This window comes from Coregonus lavaretus (assembly GCF_964263955.1).
Source record: "Coregonus lavaretus genome assembly, chromosome: 15".
NCBI classification, from domain to species: domain Eukaryota; kingdom Metazoa; phylum Chordata; class Actinopteri; order Salmoniformes; family Salmonidae; genus Coregonus; species Coregonus lavaretus.
In genome coordinates, this window is record NC_140002.1 from 12,363,900 (window position 1) to 12,382,301 (window position 18,402).

The following is an 18,402-nucleotide window of genomic DNA, read 5'->3' on the forward strand; positions in this document are numbered from 1 at the left end:
AAGGGTGATTTATCTATACTGAACAAAAATATAAACGCAACATGCAACAATTTCAACGGTTTTACTGGGTTACAGTTCATATAAGGAAATAAATCTATTGAAATAAATTCATTAGGTCCTAATCTATGGATATCACATGACTGGGCAGGCGCGCAGCCATGGGTGGGCCTGGGAGTGCATAGGCCCACCCACTTGGGAGCCAGGCCCACCCACTGGGGAGCCAGGCCCAGCCAATCAGAATTAGTTTTTCCCTATATGTGGACCACAAAATGTGGTTGTAGGCAAATCTGGTCGATGGTGCTTTTAATCAAGACCGCTAGATATGAAATGTTTGTTTAAGGCAGTTTAACAGCATAGTTTATTTATTTTTTAAAGTTTGACTGAGCTACAGGCTAAAGCTATTATAAAGCAGTTAACTCTCGAAATGTATTTTGTCAGGCAACCTTCAGTCCAGTCGTCACCAGAGGGCAGTCAAACTCCACAATGGATATTTGTGCATTATATGGATGGTACATACAGGTAACTGCCAAAATAAAGGAAAAAACAACATAAAGTGTCTCAATAGGGCGTTGGGCCACCATGAGCCGCCGGAACAGCTTCAATGCGCCTTGGCATAGATTCTGGTGTCTGGAACTTTATTGGAGGGATGCGACACCATTCTTCCAAGAGGAATTCCATCATTTGGTGTTTTGTTGATGGCAGTAGAAAACACTAGGTCTCAGACGCCGCTCCAGAATCTACCATGTGTTCACACATTAGACTACTCTTTTAAAGTCACTGAGATCACTTCTTCTAGCAATGGTATTTTTATACATGACCCTAAGCATGATGTGATGTTTTAATTGCTTAATTAACTCAGGAACCCCACCTGTGTGGAAGCACCTGCTTTCAATATACTTTGTGTTACTCAAATGTTTCCTTTATTTTGGCAGTTACTTGTAGGTTGGTTAGGTGGATGAAGAGAAGTTGGAAGACGGGGAGTGTTTTTCAAAGCATGGTTTTAGATGGCGCATTATGATGTTTATATACACACAAATCTACTGAGCTTTGCAATATGATACCCAATGGAAGAAGCATTAGTATGAAGACAAGTTAGGATTTTAATTTGTCAAAGTTAGACACACTTTTAGAAAACATCTGTGAGCTGCACATTTCTTTTACATAAAACATTTTAAACCATAGAATTACTTTAAAATCAAATAACACAGTGAAAGGTTAAGGCACTTACCATCAACCAATGGTTTACATATTTCAAAAATAAAAGTTTGTGTTTTGTTGCTGTGTGTATGCATTAGGTAACTTGTTTGTAAAATCTCCCTCAGAGCGATAGATGGGCTATAATTTATATGAGCAATTAGATTAATGTAACAATGACATGCAGAACAGCAATCTCCAGTACAAGCTTAATCACTGGCACTTTGGACATACAAGGGCACAATAAGGACAACAGGAAGTTCAGTCCACTAGTTTCTTTCTTCAGTCTATCACAACAAGCTGGTAAACCTGAGAAAATATTGTTGATCACAGAGGGATAAAAAAGGCTTCAAAATAACTGGAAGCGAAAGGTTCCCACATGTAAGCTGCCTGATGAATATCTCATACCACCATGAATATGAGAGAGTAATACTCACAGTTAATCTATAAACTCAACTTTATTCGTTATACCTATAGTATAAACCTGACTTAAGTCAGTTTCTGCATTTGAAGTTACACAAGGCAGAGATCAGGCTACATGCTGATGCATTTGACAGCAATGGCAAAATCCTTCCAGCCACACTGGACTGTTTCAATATCCTAGTTTTCTAACAGAATATCACAAAGTATTTTATTTTGCATTAAGTAAATAAAAACTGCATCAGAAAGCGTGACACCCCACTCCCTCATTTCTTCGGGTCGGGCGGGGCTACTCTACTTATTGCCGCTGCCCTGCGGAGGAGGTGCCCCAGAAGCGAGACGTCTCACTGGCAAAAAGGTCCCCTGTAGCTCAGTTGGTAGAGCATGGCGCTTGCAACGCCAGGGTTGTGGGTTCGTTTCCCACGGGGGGCCAGTATGAAAATGTATGCACTCACTAACTGTAAGTCGCTCTGGATAAGAGCGTCTACTAAATGTCTAAAATGTAAATGTAAAAAAAATCTGTGTCGGGAGAGCAGGGAGGGGACAATAAGTAGACCAGAGCCATTGGTTTCACACGGGAAAGCATGCTCATGTGAAAGAGGGAACACACACTTACACAGACAGGAACCGTGACAATTTTTTCCAATGGTAAACTGCCTCAATAAGACATCTTCATTTATCCACCATCTTTGGTCAAAACATTAATCCATGTTAGCATGGGCACTTTCTTCTAGGTTGGGCGATTTAAAATCTCATATTGTTGAGTTCTCCTTGTTAAATCTCATGGTAAACTATTCAAGAATCACGTCATGGGTATACAATAATATCATAAAATTGCCCAACCCTACTTTCTTTGTTCCCGTTAGGCTCCTGTCTAGATGTACTGTTACAGTACATGCGCTACTGTCTGGTTGAACCCAAAACAAGAAATTATGTAAACGAAACATGTCTAACACCACAGTTAGACTTATATATTTAGGCACTAGGCAGGTCTGTTACTTCACTCCAAGGCCACATATATAAATCCCCTGCTCACTCTAGACGTGCACTGTAGGCTAAACGTCTTCTAGGAAAGAACCAGGAGCGAAACAGGCTGCTTTAGGTCTCCTCGTCCCATGGGCAGAGCTGTCTATGGGGGACGTAGTAGTCGAAGCGGTAGCCCTTGCTGCAGCTCCTGATGCCACACTTATAGGGGTTGGCCCTTCCAGCCACGGCCAGGCGGCTGCGGCAGTATTTGAGCATGCAGGGGAGCCACTCCAGACGCAGGAAATAGCTGCAGATGCAGGGCTGCCACATATCCAGAGTGGAGGGGCATCGCTGCAGACCAGCGGCGTCCGCTGTCTGGGGCAGGGGCTCAAATTCAATGGCCTCTATTCCTGGAGAGAGAGAGATTTTAAATTGTGACTTTCGATCAAGGAATTTCTATTGAACTGTATGGCAATGAACTCTATGGCTGTGCAGACATACAGTGGGGGAAAAAAGTATTTAGTCAGCCACCAATTGTGCAAGTTCTCCCACTTAAAAAGATGAGGGAGGCCTGTAATTTTCATCATAGGTACACGTCAACTATGACAGACAAAAAGAGAGAGAAAAAAATCCAGAAAATCACATTGTAGGATTTTTTATGAATTTATTTGCAAATTATGGTGGAAAATAAGTATTTGGTCACCTACAAACAAGCAAGATTTCTGGCTCTCACAGACCTGTAACTTCTTCTTTAAGAGGCTCCTCTGTCCTCCACTCGTTACCTGTATTAATGGCACCTGTTTGAACTTGTTATCAGTATAAAAGACACCTGTCCACAACCTCAAACAGTCACACTCCAAACTCCACTATGGCCAAGACCAAAGAGCTGTCAAAGGACACCAGAAACAAAATTGTAATAATAATAATAATATGCCATTTAGCAGACGCTTTTATCCAAAGCGACTTACAGTCATGCGTGCATACATTTTTACGTATGGGTGGTCCCGGAGATCAAACCCACTACCCTGGCGTTACAAGCGCCGTGCTCTACCAGCTGAGCTACAGAGGACCACAAATACATTTTAGTCATTTAGCAGACGCTCTTATCCAGAGCGACTTACAGGAGCAATTAGGGTTAAGTGCCTTGCTCAAGGGCACATCGACAGATTTTTCACCTAGTCGGCTCGGGGATTAGAACCAGCTACCTTTCGGTTACTGGCACTACGCTCTTAACCACTAAGCTACCTGCACCAGGCTGGGAAGACTGAATCTGCAATAGGTAAGCAGCTTGGTTTGAAGAAATCAACTGTGGGAGCAATTATTAGGAAATGGAAGACATACAAGACCACTGATAATCTCCCTCGATCTGGGGCTCCACGCAAGATCTCACCCCGTGGGGTCAAAATGATCACAAGAACGGTGAGCAAAAATCCCAGAACCACACGGGGGGACCTAGTGAATGACCTGCAGAGAGCTGGGACCAAAGTAACAAAGCCTACCATCAGTAACACACTACGCCACCAGGGACTCAAATCCTGCAGTGCCAGACGTGTCCCCCTGCTTAAGCCAGTACAAGTCCAGGCCCGTCTGAAGTTTGCTAGAGTGCATTTGGATGATCCAGAAGAGGATTGGGAGAATGTCATATGGTCAGATGAAACCAAAATATAACTTTTTGGTAAAAACTCAACTCGTCGTGTTTGGAGGACAAAGAATGCTGAGTTGCATCCAAAGAACACCATACCTACTGTGAAGCATGGGGGTGGAAACATCATGCTTTGGGGCTGTTTTTCTGCAAAGGGACCAGGACGACTGATCCGTGTAAAGGAAAGAATGAATGGGGCCATGTATCGTGAGATTTTGAGTGAAAACCTCCTTCCATCAGCAAGGGCATTGAAGATGAAACGTGGCTGGGTCTTTCAGCATGACAATGATCCCAAACACACCGCCCGGGCAACGAAGGAGTGGCTTCGTAAGAAGCATTTCAAGGTCCTGGAGTGGCCTAGCCATTCTCCAGATCTCAACCCCATAGAAAATCTTTGGAGGGAGTTGAAAGTCCGTGTTGCCCAGCGACAGCCCCAAAACATCACTGCTCTAGAGGAGATATGTATGGAGGAATGGGCCAAAATACCAGCAACAGTGTGTGAAAACCTTGTGAAGACTTACAGAAAACGTTTGACCTGTGTCATTGCCAACAAAGGGTATATAACAAAGTATTGAGAAACTTTTGTTATTCGCCAAATCCACCATAATTTGCAAATAAATTCATTAAAAATCCTACAATGTGATTTTCTGGATTTTTTTTCTCTTTTTGTCTGTCATAGTTGACGTGTACCTATGATGAAAATTACAGGCCTCTCTCATCTTTTTAAGTGGGAGAACTTGCACAATTGGTGGCTGACTAAATACTTTTTTCCCCCACTGTACATCCAAAAGCAAAGGGAACCTTAGGCAACACAATGGAAATGAAAGCTAGGATAGATAGAATGAAGACGTTCCTTTAAACACCCAAACACTTACAGAGCATCTCAATGGAAGCCAAACTTACCTTCATCCAGCCAATGCTTGGTGTCGGCCGTCCGGGTATAAAACCCCTCGTGGGCCTCCTTACACAGGTTGTGGATGAGTGTGTTGAGGTGCCCTGTACGACTCACGTTCACCACCATGTCCATGTGGAGGTGTTCCACCCCACGCCTCTCCTCTGCCATGTGGACCAAGTGTGGGTTCTTCTGTAGAATCCCAACACAGAACAGATCCATATTAAAATGTGAGGACATTCAAACAAGGACTAGTAGTGCTAGTATAATAAATTGAGCAATGGAAGTAAGCTCTACTACTTTTGTGTTACGGTTAAAACAGATTGGTGGTACATGTAAAAAAATATATAGTAATTTAAATGTAAAAGTCAGATAACATTGTTCAGTAAGGAACATTTTAATTGCCTACTACAATTACATTTCTACATGATTGAATTGAATTGAATTTGAATTGATGATGGGCTGGTTTCCAAACACAGAGGTAGTCCTGGACGAAGAAGCATGCTCAATGAAGATACTTCATTTAAAGTCCAGGACGAGGCTTAATCTGTGTCTGGGAAACCAGCCCAACAGATGTCGGATCTTAACTTGACCCCTTTCGTCGCAGGAGGAAAATAATATCTGAAGAAATATTTAGAATCGGCGCCAAGGTGCAACTGGAAGCAGTGTTTGTATACAATGCACACCGTACCTACATTGTACCTTATGAAGGCTACAGCACTTCTCGTATGAATTCTTATCTGGATTATAATTCATTTACATATTAGTATTTTTCGTTAGGGAATATATATATTTTTTGTATCAATTGTTTTATGGTTTTTTGAAGGCAAGCACTAGGCAGAATAAATGATTGAATTCCTCAGTGCCTATGTGGTCCAGTGTTTACAGCCACTGACCCCGGCACACATTTGTCAGAGTCGGCATTGGTTTGAATCCGGCCCACTGCCCTTTGACTCATGGATGTCTATTTTTGACACATTCCGCGTGGTTACAGGGCTAATTCCACGTGGTTACAGGGCTAATTCCGCGTGGTTACAGGGTTAAAACAGAAACAACTCAAAGGTTAACAGTTTAGGCATTAATTCCAAGTGGTTAATGTTAGGGCTATGGTTTGGGGTAAATAATTCAAACGACTCGCCTGCAGTATTCATCATCAGTATTCTTCCTAGTATTCTTAGTGCTTGTCTAAGCAGCGTGCTCCGGCTCCAGTGACCAGCCTGAGCCTACATTAGGCCCACAAGTTCATTTCATTTATTTAAATGTTTTCAAGAAGTAAAATTAATACTCTGATAATTTACACATCAAAGAAAAGTATCTCAGCTCAACAAAATCATCTATGGATAGGCTCTTGACAGCTTTACGAAATGAAATAATAAAGCCGCACTATACAAGTTTTCAATCCACACCAAAGACCAGAACTACATTGACAAATTATACATAGCCTAACTATAAAACACAGACATTGTTTACCACGGCAAATCTACTATGGTAATTTACCCGACACTTTGTATGAATGGGAACTAATATTGGTGTAGCCTACTGTTATTATTTTATTCATTTCCTATTTATGTTATTCAAAAGTGTCTAGTGTGGTCATTTCTTATTGTCGTGGGTGTTTTGGACGGAGTCGGGCGCAGGAGGGGTAAATCACAGAATAAATGGTTTATTGTGCAAATACAGCGGTACGCAGCAATACGTAAAACAGCTACAGTGCGGTATAATGGCGCACTGGAGAAAACAAAACACACGGGTGAATATCCCGGCGATAAGTACATAAAGCTCCACCGAGCTATCGACACCTCCACAATCACACACAAAGACATGGGGGGCAGAGGGAATACTTATACAGGGACTGATGAGGGGATATGAACCAGGTGTGTGTAAAAACAAGACAAAACAAATGGAATGATGAGATGAGGAGCGGCAGTGGCTAGAAGGCCGGTGACGACGAACGCCGAAGCCTGCCCAAACAAGGAGAGGAGGTAGCTTCGGAGGAAGTCGTGACACTTATCAAGATATTTGAAATGTGTAACTAAATCAAGTCAATCGGGGCAAATTAGTTATTTGTGCCAGAAGGGCGCGGGCCGGAATCAAATCAATGCTGATACGGTAGGCCTATATGTGCGCTCTGAAGGCAGCGGCCCTAACCACTAGACCACCCCAGACCACAATTGAACAAAATGTTGACCTTAGGATACACTGGACACTTGTATGTCGTAGCCTAGTGTTGACCAATATCGATCTTATGTTATTAAGCTACATAAAACGATGGTTGTTGATGTGTATGGCTGCATTTCAGATACAATTTTGTACATTTGAATGTTGCAGTAATAGGACCTAGGCCTAGCATTTGAGCGATCGAGAGAGAACATTATTTTGAAAGCAAGCCCTGATCCCCAAGACTCACGAGGCTCATTCAAATTTCCTGATGCAGCAGGAAAACTATCTGCGACAAAACAGTGATCAAGTTAAGATCCGACATCTGTATAACATGTTTATTGTGACACAATGTCTCTTATAATAATACCATTGGTACTGTTCCTCCACATCCAAAACCTGTCCCTTGTTACATCTCCCTATACCCTATATGGGAATGATGGCCTAGATTATGAGGGAAGGTGATGGTTTGTTACAGCAGCTCACCTGTCTGAGACGGGCCATGGACTCAGTGGGGATGATCTCGTGTTGATTGAGCCGTGAGATGAAGCACAGCACCTGGTATTGGTTCTGTCCTCGCTCCGGCTCCCCCAGGATCAGAGCTCGTATGATCCTCACATCCTGACAAAAAAGAGAGATGAGATAAATATGAAGGCCATAAATCAACAGGAAAACGCTCATCAACAGGAAAATGCTCATCCAGATGCAGCGCTCCTAGTGGCCGGGGACTTTAATGCAGGGAAACTTAAATCCGTTCTACCTCATTTCTACCAGCATGTTAAATGTGCAACCAGAGGAAAAAAAACTCTAGACCACCTTTACTCCACACACAGAGACGCATACAAAGCTCTCCCTCGCCCTCCATTTGGCAAATCTGACCATAACTCTATCCTCCTGATTCCTGCTTATAAGCAAAAACTAAAGCAGGAAGCACCAGTGACTCGGTTAATAAAAAAGTGGTCAGATGACGCAGATGCTAAGCTACAGGACTGTTTTGCTAGCACAGACTGGAACATGTTCCGGGACTCTTCAGATAGCATTGAGGAGTACACCACATCAGTCACTGGCTTCATCAATAAGTGCATCGATGATGTCGTCCCCACAGTGACCGTACGTACATACCCCAACCAGAAGCCATGGATTACAGGAAACATCCGCACTGAGCTAAAGGGTAGAGCTGCCGCTTTCAAGGAGCAGGACTCTAACCCGGACGCTTATAAGAAATCCCGCTATGCCCTCCGACGAACCATCAAACAGGCAAAGAGTCAATACAGGACTAAGATTGAATCGTACTACACTGGCTCTGACGCTCGTCGGATGTGGCAGGGCTTGAAAACTATTACAGACTACAAAGGGAAGCACAGCCGCGAGCTGCCCAGTGACACAAGCATACCAGACGAGCTAAACCACTTCTATGCTCGCTTCGAGGCAAGCAACACTGAAGCATGCATGAGAGCACCAGCTGTTCCGGATGACTATGTGATCACGCTCTCTGTAGCCGATGTGAGTAAGACTTTTAAAAAGGTCAACATTCACAAGGCCGCAGGGCCAGACGGATTACCAGGACGTGTACTCCGAGCATGTGCTGACCAACTGGCAAGTGTCTTCACTGACATTTTCAACATGTCCCTGATAGAGTCTGTAATACCAACATGTTTCAAGCAGACCACCATAGTCCCCGTGCCCAAGGACTCTAAGATAACCTGCCTAAATGACTACCGACCCGTAGCACTGACGTCTGTAGCCATGAAGTGCTTTGAAAGGCTGGTCATGGCTCACATCAACAGCATTATCCCAGAAACCCTAGACCCACTCCAATTTGCATACCGCCCCAACAGATCCACAGATGATGCAATCTCTATTGCACTCCACACTGCCCTTTCCCACCTGGACAAGAGGAACACCTACGTGAGAATGCTATTCATTGACTACAGCTCAGTGTTCAACACCATAGTGCCCTCAAAGCTCATCACTAAGCTAAGGATCCTGGGACTAAACACCTCCCTCTGCAACTGGATCCTGGACTTCCTGACGGGCCGCCCCCAGGTGGTAAGGATAGGTAACAACACATCTGCCACACTGATCCTCAACACGGGGGCCCCTCAGGGGTGCGTGCTCAGTCCCCTCCTGTACTCCCTGTTCACCCATGACTGCATGGCCAGGCACGACTCCAACACCATCATTAAGTTTGCCGACGACACAACAGTGGTAGGCCTGATCACCGACAACGATGAGACAGCCTATAGGGAGGAGGTCAGAGACCTGGCCGTGTGGTGCCAGGACAACAACCTCTCCCTCAACGTGACCAAGACAAAGGAGATGATTGTGGACTACAGAAAAAAAAGAGGACTGAGCACGCCCCCATTCTCATCGACGGGGCTGTAGTGGAACAGGTTGAGAGCTTCAAGTTCCTTGGTGTCCACATCACCAACGAACTATCATGGTCCAAACACACCAAGACAGTCGTGAAGAGGGCACGACAAAGCCTATTCCCCCTCAGGAGACTGAAAAGATTTGGCATGGGTCCTCAGATCCTCAAAAAATTATACAGCTGCACCATCGAGAGCATCCTGACTGGTTGCATCACCGCCTGGTATGGCAACTGCTTGGCCTCCGACCGCAAGGCACTACAGAGGGTAGTGCGTACGGCCCAGTACATCACTGGGGCCAAGCTTCCTGCCATCCAGGACCTCTATACCAGGTGGTGTCAGAGGAAGGCCCTCAAAATTGTCAAAGACTCCAGCCACCCTAGTCATAGACTGTTCTCTCTGCTACCACACGGCAAGCGGTACCGGAGTGCCAAGTCTAGGTCCAAAAGACTTCTCAACAGCTTCTACCCCCAAGCCATAAGACTCCTGAACAGCTAATCATGGCTACCCGGACTTTCTCAACACTTTTTTTGTTGTTGTTTTATTTTTAAAAATATGTTTAAAATAAATGCACTGTTGGTTAAGGGCTGTAAGTAAGCATTTCACTGTAATGTCTGCACCTGTTGTATTCGGCGCATGTGGCCAATAAAATTTGATTTGATTTGATTTTAAATTCAAACCGGATACTGTATACATTCACATATAGTGATACAATAAATGCGCCATACTCAACTAGCAGACCGCAGTACGGATCTGAACCCAGAACGGGGTCAATACGTACTGCAGTTCTCAACACAGATTTTTTTGGAACTCAGTCATGCTTTCAATTTACTGCTGTTGAGACTTATAGTAGAATAATAGAATGCACAAGGTGCAATTTCGACATTTGGTAGTGCATGGGCAGTTTTCCCTCTTGTTATGTCATTCACTGACAGACGTGGAGCTATTTATAGTCAGAAATGTCCAGATGATCAACTATGAGCCCATGTTAGATAAGTTAGGCTAACTAGCTATCTAGCTATCTAAATCTTGTCGTTATCATGGCTGGATTAAGTGCCCAGGGGCCTCGATCCCCAAGGGGCCCCTATTGATTTTGTTGTGTCACTCAGGCATTATATGAAAACACATTAGACATGGCAAAATGTGTAGAATTGCAGGAAATGAGCTTTAAAACAGCAAAATGTTATCTCCGCCAACCAGAGAGGGGTGTGAGCAATTAGAAACATTTGGGGTCGCATGGGTTGCGAGGTGCGGGTTTGTTATTACACCGATAAATTACAATATCAATTTGGACCTTTGCCACCCAGAAAATGTGTGTGACCAGACATTCTCAAATAGTAGTTGAGTACCGGACATTCTCAAATAGTAGTTGAGTACCCCTGAAATACAATATATTATATTAGTATACTAACTAACAAAGCTAGCTAGCTAGCTGCCAAACTAACTAGCATTGTATCTAGGTAGAGAAATATAACGCTAGCCAGGGGCGGCCTGTTCAATAGGGCGATATGGGCGACGCACTGCCAAACGGGAAAAGGAAGGGATTTTTTTTCTAATCAATTATATCACGGCAACAGTAGTTATCAGTGTTGTAATCTATACGTCTGATCTGCCACAGTGCCACACTGCCACTAAATGTCGAATCAGGCTAAAGTCGTGCTTCAAATGGCTCCCCCCCCTTTTGGGGCGATTTCAGTCAGGTTGAAAATCGCCCAGAAGTCTGTAATAGACTCCCATATAAAATCTATTTTTTTCAAATTTCAGAGCCTTCAATACAATCTCAATGGGTGTCTGTGGGCTTGCACTTACGCGCTTTCGTCATACGTTACGTAACCATGAACGTAACTGAGAAAAGAGTGGATTGTTTGAAAGAAGTTCCTTTTTGTCGGCGACGGCGAACAAATGAAGATAAATTGGCAACGAAACAATTAGGACCTCCCAGACCAAATTTAATAATTCAACAGGTTTCTACTAAAGGCGGAAAGTCCTACACCCGAGGATTTTCCAAAAATTGGTACGAACGAAAAAAGACATTGCCACTCACTCAACTGGATGACGAGGGATACAGGCTAGCTGTCCGCCGCCACAACGATGAGGTTAGTGTTGATAATCACAAGTTTACTGGATGTGGATATGGTGTAATAAAGGCAGTTTATTCAGAGGTAAATATATCTGGAATCGCGTTCACGGACCCGTTCGTCAAACTCTTAGGGAGCTATAAATTAAGCCCCATTACTTACCATATCAGATAAGAGAAATTGCTGCAGCTACATATATTTTACATCCTGGCCCTACATAGTTCACTATTTGCATCACTTACCAAAATATTACATGTGGTCATATATGCTTGGAAAGTGGAGATGCCATAGAACGTCAAAAAAGTAAACATTGCTGGAGACACATTGCCGTTTTGGAGAAGACATCGCGTTTGCTAGCGAAGAGATTTGTTGTGGCAAATGAACTTGGGCTGGGAATTGCCAGGAACCTCACGATAAGATATATGCATCAGCATTGCGAGTCTCATGATTCTATACGTATTGCGATTCGATACTGTGATTTTATTGCGCACCATATGTCTGTTGCAGAGGGATCAGAAAGCCATGAGAACGAGTTTTGATCAGTCATGGAAATAAAAGTGCTGAAAACAAATTTGCTCCCAATGTGAAAAGATTGAGAACAAGCTATGAAGGAACAATAATGGTGTTTTGGTGCAGGTACAGCCAACTAGCGCTAAAATATTGCGATATTGTCAATACAGTATATCGTAAAGTATCACTATGTAACTCGATTTCTTTCACCCCAATCCCTCAAATTAACGGTAAATAACTGAATTGTTTGCCCCACATTTAGCTAAGATGATTAGCTAGCCAGCTAAAATGTTTTATTTAGTTAGCAGTCGCATCTACAATAGTTTACTGTCAATAACATGTCTCCAAAAATGACGTGGTGTCTCCAATTGTGTTGACATTTTACAATTGCAATGCGCATCCATGAGTATCCACTTTCTGTAGCTCAGCTGGTAGAGCATGGTGCTTGTAACGCCAAGGTAGTGGGTTCGATCCCCGGGACCACCCATACACAAAAATGTATGCACGCATGACTGTAAGTCGCTTTGGATAAAAGCGTCTGCTAAATGGCATATTATTATTATTATTATTATTATTATTATCTGAAGAGAGCCCCGAAACATTGTGTGCAGACATTTTATGCAATAAATGAAGTAGGTTCAATCTAGTAGTTCTGATCTTCTGGTTGGTCCTGATGAGTTGGGCGAGGTCCCCTGCAGGCTACTGTCACTGTTGCATTGGCTCTGAGTCGGGTTCTCTGTCTTCAAATGTTCAGCCTAAGAGAGGGGATTTTTGTGTGTGTGTGTGTGTGTGTTTAACAGTGATGATGTGTGTGTGTGTGTGTGTGTGTTTAACAGTGATGATGTGTGTGTGTGTGTGTTTGTGTGTGTGTGTGTCCTCAGAGCAAGAACTCGTGAGTTGGAAGAACTGAGAGGCCTATGGCGTGGGTGTTGTCCTTGGCCACCTGCTGACAAGGCTGACAAGATAGGACCCTTTTGTCCATTGTTATTGGATAGGAACAGAACTTATAACCAGCTCCTGACCTAAATAGATCTTAGCACAACATTTTACTCAACATATCATATTCCATATTCACTATAACAAATATATTTACTACGACATTAGCAAGAACCGCCACATCCTCAGCCGGCTAATCCAGTGTGTGAAGTTTTGCGGAGTGTTTGAGTTAGCTTTGCGAGGCAAAGATGAAACTGAGGGCTCCACCAACCCTGGTAAGCCAACACTTTTGAGATCAGTCAATAAATGCTTCTGGTATTGACTTATATGCTGCCCCTGTCTTCATGTTGTTGCTGGACATATCTTTTTTAAAATGTGTGTAGGTCACCTAAATCATCAGAAAAATTGCCCCCCCTGAGAATTTTTTCAGGAGCCGCCACTGACGCTAGCTAGTTTTGGCTAGCTTGTTACCTAGAAAGCTTCGGTGGTTAGCTATCTTGCTAGCTTCGATAGAGTCAAAGGTGGAGAACATTGATGCACCATTTTCACCCAATCAGCGAACACATAACGGCTTTATATTATTTCGCTACTGAATACCGTTGCCCCTTGAATATACAATTACTATATTCAAATGTGTAAATTAATGTATAATATACAAATGTTTGTAATATTACAAGCAAAACTAACCACAAAAAGATTTACACACAGTTGAATGCTCTATAAACACAAGACAGTAATTGCAGTCATGTATTTGTCCCGTGAAAATGTGCATGTTATGAAAATCTGGTTGTTACAATGCTTGTTACTTACGTGAAAGTATCCACTAAGATCAAACTTTGCATTGCTATTGTTCTCAGCTGAATCCATTTCAGCAACAAACGTCACAAAAGTGTGGTGTAAGGGCACCTTCATGTAAAAGTGCTGCCAAAACTCCACTTTGCGTGTGGCATAAGGATAACCCATAACTAACTATTATATAAAGTGTCATGTCTGTTATGAGGACTGACCTGACCTGCCCTGACCTTCACTGGGAACATGAGACCTGAATCCTACCCTAGTACCCTCATCCGTCCCAACGCTCCTCTGACTTTATTTCCATCTCAATGGCTATCCCAACTGTTAAAAACCCCAGTAGAACTCAAAGCCGAGGCAAACATCCCAGTCGACTGAGCAGACAAAAGGAAGACTAGGCTATCTGAACAAGGAACAAGTCCTTTTCTTCTCTTCTCTTCATTTACCAGGCCCATTGGGTTGACTTCCCTCTGAGTCAACCATGTACCATGACTCAAACAACACTCCGGTTGGTCCTTAAGGTGGAGATGCAGATAATGAGGTCAGGGAAACTGTGGAGTAGTTGAGTTAAAAAAGACAAGAAGAAGGAGGAGGGGGGGGACTCTTGTTTCCCCCACTGTGACGGCAGAACATCCAGAGAAGCAGATGTATGGGGTACGCAGAGTGGGGGAGGGGATGGGAGCATTCCTGGAGGGGCATGTGTGCCACTCGACTCCAGGCAGGTTTCTTATGGTTGAGCTCCAGGCTACCTAACTTCTCAATGGGACACAAGTGACTGTCTACTGACTAGCATGACCACTAGTCCAAGGATAGCTAAAGTGTGACATGATGTGGGGATTGACCGGCCAAATAGGAGGGATTTACACCGGCAGAGGATTCAGAAACAAAGCTATCTAAATGGTGATTTAGTGCGCACGTTGAGGATACCACCACAGCTTATGAACCAAAGCATCCAATTTCTTTGCAGAAATCTATGAACAAAGTACCCTATTACATACATTGACTAAAGCATTAACTGAACACCAACACGATCAAATCATCATCAACAAAAAACAATGTAAAATGTTACTTTTTAAAATTATTGTATTTTACCATTAACTGTACTGCACTGGATGCTGTAGAAAGATAGCCTACAGTAAACTGCAACCCAACCTAACAAGCTTTCATGTAGCAGCCAATAGCTTGAGGTGAGGGTGCGGGATGCATAGTTGACTCATCGTGCATACAATCTGATATGACCTGCATGGGTTCTGCCACCCTGGTTCTTCACGGGGGTTGGCATGGTAAATACCACTCAATGACAGACAGAAGAAATGCACCACAGAGCCTCTGATGACAGGCCACACTGCAGCTCCCATAGGGATGAACTTAGAGGTGACCATTTCCCTTCCTCTTATCCCAATTGCATCACAACCTAACAGATGGCTTGGGATCGCACCGATGGTTTAACTGAGATTAATTCAACAGGAGAGGATGGTGTATGGGGGAGATTGACATTTCTCAACTAGGGTTGAGGCAGATGGATATTTTTCTGTTTTAAAAACATCGGTTTCTTAAGGCCATGCCATAATAGTGATCAATAGCTGAGGTGGATGCAACTTGTGGGCCACATGATCACCATTACGGTAGTATGCAACTGTCTACAATCCTGTAACGTCTTTGGGCACCTTTAACATCACTCCAGTTGGGCAGGCCTCAAACAACTGGACACAGAATGTTCACTGTCCAGTGAAAAAATAAATATGTCTTGAAATGTCATGGTATTGACATTAAAGTCTGAAAGGCAGGAGTATTTTCGGTTGCCCAAAAATGTTAATCACCTGTTTATACGCAGACATAGGGGAGGAACCAGAAACAAACAACAAAGATGCAAATAGGACTTGAAAAAGAATCCCACAATTAATCTGTAATTTTCAACAATTGGTAAATGTTGGATTCTCTGAAGCTTGCACAGCACAGTTACTTCTTGGATAATAATGATGTTATTTTCTAGTTAGACTCGTTCCCCTTTCTTCACCCCCACTACACACCATAGGAAGACAAATAACCCCTTCCTTTTATGCATTGCACCTTTTCAACAGTTTCCTCTACAAGATGAACTGGCTCGCCTGTCTGTACAGTAACTACAGTCTGGCAGCTGGCCATCAGACCGATTCCAACTTTCCATAAATCTGCGTCATGCTGACAGGAGTAGATCTGAAGCACATGCATGGAGAGAGGGAGGGCTGCTGTCTAAATTGACTTGATCCAGACAGAAGAAGATATGTGCTGCCCCCCTGCAGCGTGTGCCTGTTAACTGTAACCAGATAAGCCCACTGGGACTTTAAGAAAGTTTTCCAACAGTCTGAGTAAAGCCAATGGGGGACAACAGTTTTATGACTTATTGATTGCTCTTCATGTCTATACGATTTTAAATGTGTGTAATGTCAGGATATCCTGGGCCATTGTAGGAAGTTCCTTAGCCAGGGTAATATCAAATGCCTGCTCAATCAGGGCTAGTTCACCACTTATCCTTGTTGAAAAACACATGTAGTCCCCAGTATCTATGCTGCAATAGCCTATGTGCCAGGGGGCTAGGGTCAGTCTGTCCTATCTGGTGCAATGTGTGATCTCAAATTCCCCTGTCCTATCTGGTGTCCTGTGTGATCTTAGGCATGCTCCCTTGAATGCTCCTGGGTGTCTCTCTCTCTGTCTCTCTGTCTCCCCTCCCGGAGGACCTGACCCCTAGGACCATGCCTCAGCGCTACCTGGCCTGACGACTCCTGGCTGTCCCTGTCCCTAGTCCACCCAGTTGTGCCGCCGATCCAGTTCTGCTGTCTTCTGTGCGGCTATGAAACTACCTTGTTCCGGACCTGCTGTTTCTGGCCTGATTACTCCTGTCTGTCGGTTATGGAACACTGACCTTTTTCCCCGGACGTGGTACTTTGTCATGGACATGCTATTTCGACTTTCTCTCTCTCTCTGACCTGCTGTCTTGACCTCTGAATGCTCGGCTATGAAAAGCCAACTGATATTTACTCCTAAGGTGTTAAACTGTTGCACCCTCTATAACCACTGTGGTTATTATTCGATCCTGCTGGTCATCTATGAATGTTGAAACGTCTTGAAGAACGATCTGGCCTAAATGGCCTTACTCTTATAATCTCCACCTGGCACAGCCAGAAGAGGACTGGCCATCCCTCAGAGCCTGGTTCCTCTCTAGGTTTTTTTGTAGGTTCCTGCCTTTCTAGGGAGTTTTTCCTAGCCACTGTGCGTGTAGATCTGCATTGCTTGCTCTTTGGGGTTTTAGGTTGGGTATCAGTATAGCACTTTGTGACAATTGCTATTGTAAAAAGGGCTTTATAAAATACATTTGATTGATTTATTGTAATAATGGTCAATCCTAAAAAAAGAAATGTGCCTATGTTCACAGACAATAACAATTAGGATAGAATTTCAAGTCTGTCCAAGAGGACTGTTTTTCTTAGCTATTTATTATGAAAATATATCTTTATACATACTGTATGCAATACAGCAGCATATATATATAAATAGATATAGGTCTATAGAAAATGGATAGGCAATTATAATAGAATGTCCAGGATATATATATAATAGTAATGTACTGGTGTGTGTGTGGTTGTTCATTGGTAGTAACATAATATGTAGCATATTACAGTTTTTCAAAACTGTTGTAAATATTTACATTTTAGAATATTGACTTCACTCACCCGTTTGAAATCAAATACCACAGTAATATAAGTACCATCTCCTTGCTTGAACTCGACTGTTATGGAATCCTTCTCACTGTCTGCTTCCAAAATCTCCTCTGCAATTTGTCCATCACTTAAACGCACTCGTACTTTTAATTCTGAACTAATTCCAAGCGACCCAAAAAGATTTACCACTAGTAGAGAAATCAGAACTGCTGCCACTGCCGATATCTCCCTCGCATACATTCCCAAACTCATGGAAGAACTTGAAGTTTAACTATAAAAAATCTGTCGACTACCCTAGGTGTAAATAATCTTGAAATCGGTCACGAGTTTTTCCCAAGTAAACGAAAAGTCCCGGACCGAAAAGCCTGCATGAATTTCAATCTATGATCCACAGATTGAAATCACTGTTATGAAATCTCTGCGTTGTGTAGCCAACCTAGTACGTTCTATATTATGATACATTGTAGCGTTTCTGAAGTCATCAGAGTACATGTGAAGATAACGTTTTTGCGCATAATCTTTACTGTAAAATGTGCGCTCTTCGTTCAGACGACTTCAAGCAGACTTGAATTGTGCAAGCCTGGTTGATGAAAAATTGAAGTCCTCTTTTGAGTTTACGATTGCGTCCCTGTCACGACTTCACCGACGAAGCAGTGCTTGCTACTTCGCTCAGTGCGTTGTTTGGCTGACGACTCAAACTGAATTCTTCCGCTGCCTTTTCGTTCACTACATACAAGAGAAAGGTCCG

The 18,402-nt window shown here is 43.2% G+C and overlaps 1 protein-coding gene across 1 annotated transcript; it reads right to left on the bottom strand.

The window, feature by feature from the left end:
- Positions 1 to 2,712: 2,712 nt before the first annotated feature.
- Positions 2,713 to 17,906, bottom strand: LOC311142451 (out at first protein homolog; the record flags this gene model as incomplete). The annotated part of the gene is made up of 4 exons (XM_084178099.1): positions 2,713 to 2,990; positions 5,126 to 5,330; positions 7,758 to 7,892; positions 17,667 to 17,906. 4 exons carry the CDS (start codon positions 17,904 to 17,906, stop codon positions 2,713 to 2,715), a joined length of 858 nt encoding a protein of 285 aa, XP_084034225.1.
- Between the last annotated feature and the right edge of the window lie 496 nt (positions 17,907 to 18,402).